The sequence below is a fragment of the Rhamphochromis longiceps genome, linkage group LG5 (assembly GCF_057381845.1).
Source record: "Rhamphochromis longiceps isolate RC_006_pf linkage group LG5, R_longiceps_female_GT1.1, whole genome shotgun sequence".
Taxonomy (NCBI): domain Eukaryota; kingdom Metazoa; phylum Chordata; class Actinopteri; order Cichliformes; family Cichlidae; genus Rhamphochromis; species Rhamphochromis longiceps.
In genome coordinates, this window is record NC_140561.1 from 38,914,631 (window position 1) to 38,917,810 (window position 3,180).

The 3,180-nt window shown below is 33.1% G+C and overlaps 1 protein-coding gene across 1 annotated transcript; it reads left to right on the forward strand.

Annotated features, from left to right (window-relative positions):
• Window positions 1-237: 237 nt before the first annotated feature.
• LOC146670599 (granzyme B-like) lies at window positions 238-2,338 on the forward strand. The gene is made up of 5 exons (XM_085408051.1): window positions 238-307; window positions 393-540; window positions 1,379-1,511; window positions 1,714-1,986; window positions 2,101-2,338. Exons 1-5 carry the CDS (start codon window positions 250-252, stop codon window positions 2,275-2,277), a joined length of 789 nt encoding a protein of 262 aa, XP_085264177.1. The 5' UTR covers window positions 238-249; the 3' UTR covers window positions 2,278-2,338.
• The last annotated feature ends 842 nt before the right edge of the window (window positions 2,339-3,180 follow it).

Below are 3,180 nucleotides of genomic sequence, written 5' to 3' on the forward strand. Positions count from 1 at the left end.
AAAGAAAAGCAAAGGGAGCATTTCTCAGTAAGCAGAAGATTTAGCTGTAGTTTGTTTGAAATTCAATACTGTTAATGAGAAATGGGTGCACATATAACAGATGGTGATAGTGAAGTATTTGCTGTGGAAAATTTCAAAAACATGTTACTCACAGGAAGTGGTTAAAAGTCAGATGTTAGTTGGTACAAACTGCTTAAAAGGACTGACCCGTCGGCCTCAACATAACAGATCGAGCATTTCACCACCAAGATGTTTGCTCTGCAGTCATTTGTGGTCATTTATGCGCTGACATTCCTCAGGCAAAATGGTAAGTTGCACCATGAATACTTGTGTGGAATATTAATATTTTTTAAATAATTTTTATTAATTTTGTTTCCTCCTAATGCTATTAGTCCTCGGAAGTGAAATTATAAATGGGCAAATAGCCCCAGACAACGAAATGCTGTATATGGCATCAGTGCTGGATTACAGAGGGTCCCATATTTGTGGAGGATTTCTTGTGTCTGAGAACCTTGTAATGACTGCTGCACACTGTGACCTGTAAGTAATCTTTCCTCCAAGGAAATTTCTTATATATATAAATTCTCTCTCTACATATATGACATATATATATATGACATATATATGACGATATATATATATATATATGACATATATACATCCGGGCGACGTCCGAGCCGGCATGCCTGCGGTAGGCTTGCTTAGCATAGGGGGTCTAGCCTTAGGACCCTTACTGGATACAGACGCCCCAGGCAGGAATCGAACTTGCGATCCTCTGTTCCAATGTAGTCTAACCACTACGCTATCCAGCTTTTTTTTTTTTATTTATATATATATATATATATATATATATATATATATATATATATATATATACACACATATACACATATATATATATATATATATACACATATATATATATATACACATATATATATATATATACACACATATATATATATATATACACACATATATATATATATATACACATATATATATATATATATATATATATATACACATATATATATATATATATATATATATATACACACATATATATATATATATATATATATATACACATATATATATATATATATATATACACACATATATATATATATATATATATATATATATATATATATATATATATATATATATATATGACATGTATATTTAGTACTGTATAATGTAATAATAATTATTTAAGTTCTTCCCTTACAAACTAAAACCATAACATTTTTTGAATAAATTCAGTAAATACATAAAATTGAATTTAACTATAAAAATGTATTAATATTTTCATCATGTTGTTTATGTAACTGCAGAAAATCTACTGATGATCTCATTATTATATTTTATTCAGGAATCCTTGGTACGTAGTCCTTGGTAACCACCATCTGAGGAGTGCTGATAAGCTTGTGATACAGATTGCTGAGAAATACAAACACCCATATTTTCAGAATGTTGACTCTGGATACGACATCATGCTTTTAAAAGTAAGGTTTTTATCTTTTTGTTTTCTCACACCACACAGGAAGTTTTATATTTTTGAGTGTTTGAATTTACAATGCACTTATTGAAAAACAAATTTCTAATTGAGGGGAAAAGTGCTTACTTAAAAAAAAGATAATTGATAGGTGTTGCTGTTACATGTTTTCACTTATTTTTAATCTTTACTCTTTATTTCTGTGCCTCTAGCTGTCTAGACCTGTCCAACCAAGCAAGACAATTCAATTCATTCGACTTCCCTTCCGTGAAATGACATTAAATGAAAATGAGAAGTGCCAAGTGGCTGGATGGGGTAAGACAAACACTTACGGTAGTGTTGTTGACGACCTGAGAGTGGTGGATGTGTCTGTCATCGGCCCACAAGTCTGCCAGAATGCTTGGGCTCAAAAGTTTCCTGGATACAATCTTCCTCCCAATGTTATCTGTGCAGGTGGATACAACACAAATAAAGGATTCTGTCAGGTATGTTTTCTGTCCTTTCCTTAAAAATTCTTGCTAACTGCTCTGTGGTTGAGAAATATATGAGCACTCTGCATTAAGTATCACATGAACAAAGTAAATACTTCCTCCTTACAGGGTGATTCTGGTGGCCCTCTGGTCTGCAAGGGAATGGCTGTCGGTATTGTTTCTTTCAACAAGGCAATTGGTGAAAACTTGGGACAGTGTGACTATCCGGATGTCCCCAATGTCTATACAGATATCTCAAAATACCTTAACTGGTTCAGGAGGATTCTCCAGGGGGGAAAAAGTTAAATCTTACACAAAGCTTTGCATCAGCACACTGTAAGTGTGTAAGCTATGCCTCTGTCAGTGTTTGCTCTCAATGCAGAATAAAGAAAATGTTTCAAATATTGTTTCTGTGCACGAATAATATTTATTATGACTTTAAAACCTATCCATCCATCTATCCATCTATATATTGAAATTCAGGTTTACCATGGAAAATTAATTCCATGCAATACTAATATCTGTAAACTAATTTTTAATTTCTACAGTACATTCATCCTGATTTTTTGAGTACTATAAATACTAAAGACTAACAGAGGGTGTTTCATTTACCACAGAGAATTACCTGATGTGGTTTTCAGTTAAATCTCTAATAAGTCAAAAAACTGAAGCCATGACAATTTAATACTAGAAACAGCTCTAACTACTAGGGGTGCAACGATACACAAAATTCACGGTTCGGTTCGGTTCGATACTTTGGTGTCACGGTTCGATATTTTTTCGATACAAAAAAATGTTCATGCCTTTTTAATTTGTCATTTATTAAAATTATAAATATATATTTTAACTCAAAAGTACAGTTTTTAGATTTAACCCTAACCCTTGTGCGCGTTTTTTATTTTGACAGCGAATGCGCACCTGCGGACCACTTATGTGCAGCCCTGGTTATTTAGCTCGTCATATTGCAGCCACAGAAATTCTTTTGTCCATGAAACCATAAAGCTGCACTTTCTTTTTGCCTTATAGTCTGATTTGTCATAACTTCTCCGTTTTGTGGTAAGCTTTTCTTTGGCTGTCACTTCTTCACCCTGACCTGTCTTATTTGGCTCAGCAGAACTAAAATATATATCTGTCTGTGAAGGTTCTCAGTCATCCAGGTCATCGTAGTCAAATATAAATCCTGCTGCTTTTACACACGTACTCACATAA

Bases quoted from the DNA above. Each gene is read 5' to 3' on its own strand.
- LOC146670599 (XM_085408051.1), top strand. From the start codon at position 250: ATGTTTGCTCTGCAGTCATTTGTGGTCATTTATGCGCTGACATTCCTC. The intron at 308-392 runs GTAAGTTGCACC...TAATGCTATTAG, and splicing joins GACATTCCTCAGGCAAAATG to TCCTCGGAAGTGAAATTATA. The intron at 541-1,378 runs GTAAGTAATCTT...TATTTTATTCAG, and splicing joins ACTGCTGCACACTGTGACCT to GAATCCTTGGTACGTAGTCC.